Source organism: Hibiscus syriacus, unplaced genomic scaffold (genome assembly GCF_006381635.1).
Source record: "Hibiscus syriacus cultivar Baekdansim isolate YM2019G1 unplaced genomic scaffold, ASM638163v2 tig00110332_pilon, whole genome shotgun sequence".
Classification (NCBI taxonomy): Eukaryota; Viridiplantae; Streptophyta; class Magnoliopsida; order Malvales; family Malvaceae; genus Hibiscus; species Hibiscus syriacus.
This window is the reverse complement of record NW_024062688.1, coordinates 8,779,435-8,781,589: the sequence shown is the minus strand read 5'-3', so window position 1 is coordinate 8,781,589 and position 2,155 is coordinate 8,779,435. Positions and strand designations below refer to the sequence as shown.

At 29.0% G+C, this 2,155-nt stretch overlaps 1 protein-coding gene across 1 annotated transcript; it reads right to left on the bottom strand.

The window, feature by feature from the left end:
• Nucleotides 1-1,158: 1,158 nt before the first annotated feature.
• LOC120119959 lies at nucleotides 1,159-1,854 on the bottom strand. Its single transcript, XM_039139740.1, has one exon. It carries the CDS (start codon nucleotides 1,818-1,820, stop codon nucleotides 1,245-1,247), a length of 576 nt encoding a protein of 191 aa, XP_038995671.1. The 5' UTR covers nucleotides 1,821-1,854; the 3' UTR covers nucleotides 1,159-1,244.
• Between the last annotated feature and the right edge of the window lie 301 nt (nucleotides 1,855-2,155).

Below are 2,155 nucleotides of genomic sequence, written 5' to 3'. Positions count from 1 at the left end.
GGATGAAGAAAAATAAATGACTGAGATTAACAATAGAAAATGAGAAGATATTAACTGGAAAAAAAAGAGTCAATCTTAATCATATATTTTCACTCATGCAACGGTCCTAAATTTGTTTAAAACTAAAAAAAAATTACATTGTATAAGTGGATCTTGACCCTATATATATTACATTGGTTTATGATCAATTTATTTCTTGGTTTAGGAATTACTTTTTGTAGTATACCCAATTTATCATCTTCGTTCTTATGGTGTTTTCGTATCAATTTAACACTCGAAGTTGTTTAATTACATCAATATTTAAAATATTTACTATTGTTTAGGGTTTTAAATTATATTTTATGGTCTAGGGTTTATGAATCAGGATTTAATTTTTTTAAGATATGGTTTATGGTTTAGATTTAGGGTTTAAGATGATACAATTAAATAATTTTGAGGGTTAAATTGATATGAAAATACCATATGAACGAAAATGATAAATTAAATATACTACAAAGACAAAAATAACACCTTAAACCTTATTTCTCTAATGAAATCAAATATTAATATTTATTCTATATACATATAATATTGTTAATATAACAGGACTTACTTTCTTGAATATTTACTGTGTGCATATTATATTAGATAATAATATTTTATCCAGTTTTAAATTGTAAGTTATTGCTCTTTTGTGAACAAAACTATCATTGTTGTTTTATATTAGTTTTGAATAATGTTTGTAAAATTTGAATTTGCAAGTCTTGACATAATAACACTTGTCATGAGTATCATATGCAAAAAAAAAAAAACCCCATCACGATGTTAAACAATGATCAACCATCTCCCATTCAAACAAGCCATGTTATGGTGTAATCGAGTTAGGCCATTCAATGTTTGAGATTCCTTCATAGAATATGATCATACAAAGAAATATAATAAAATATTTCAAAATATATATATAACAAATATTATTTATTAACGATAAAAAATAAATAACGTCAATTTTAATAAAGATTTTAATCTCAATAATGATAATAGATTATAATATATTGACAAGTGACTATTTCTAACCAACAAGTAAAACATTATTACATTCACAGCTTTACAAACTGGGGAAGATGTGAATTCAGAAACACAGCCTCAAAATATATGCAAAAAACAAGTTCGTGACCCATTTCTAAAACAAATCCGATCAAGAAACCAAATGAAGACGAAAGCAACTTTGAAATTCAACGTCTTGCTTGTTTTCAATGCTCTCTAGTCTACCTGTTACCAGTATTCTTACCTCCCCTGTTTTCACCATTAATAGCATTAGCAGCAGATGATGAATCCCGTTTCAATTCTTCAATACTCTTCCTTGTTATCATCATCAACCTTCCCTTCTTCTCCCCTGACTTGGTCCCCTTCCAATTCCACAACGAAACATCATTCCCCTTTGACCATTTCTTTCCCGGCTGCTTCCGGTTCTCTTTCCTCGAAGTTGCTGAAAATTCAGGCACTGGTGGACCCAAAACAGAGGAACATGTCCTAGGAATCCCCAAACTGGAACTGGATTTCACTAGTTCCTTTTTCTGGGTTTGTTGAAATTCGATTTCTTCACTTTCTCGTTGCTTCCCATGTTTCATTCTCAGCCTTGTTTCTCTCAACTCTGCATATGCCCTGTACCCGGGACCTCTTTCCAATATATAGGTGTCTGTTGTAAGCCGTAAAGGAATTGGGTTAGTGGGGGTTGAATTCAGAGAGAGAATGAGAGAAATTGGGTCAAGTACATGACCGGCAGACTCTAAATACGGATTTGGCTGATGGGTTGGCCGTGGAGAGTTCTTTGTCCCTGCCATTTTTGGTGAATTTTTAGCTCTCCTATGTTTTTTTTGGTAGAGGAAGAGAGTCGATTATCAAAGAAAACAAATGGCTGAGTTTTAAAAAAATATTCTTTAAGTCCGTTTTCCTAAGTAATGAAATTTTAAAAGTAAATTTTTAAATATTTAAGATAGGTATAGGTTGCATAAAAAATATTTAATATCAAAACAATATTAAAAGTATAATTTTAGATATATATATATATATATATATATATATATATATATATATATATATATTGTGTACAATGATTTTCAATATATCATATAATTAAAATTAATTATTATTTAATATAATTTCTATATTATTTTAC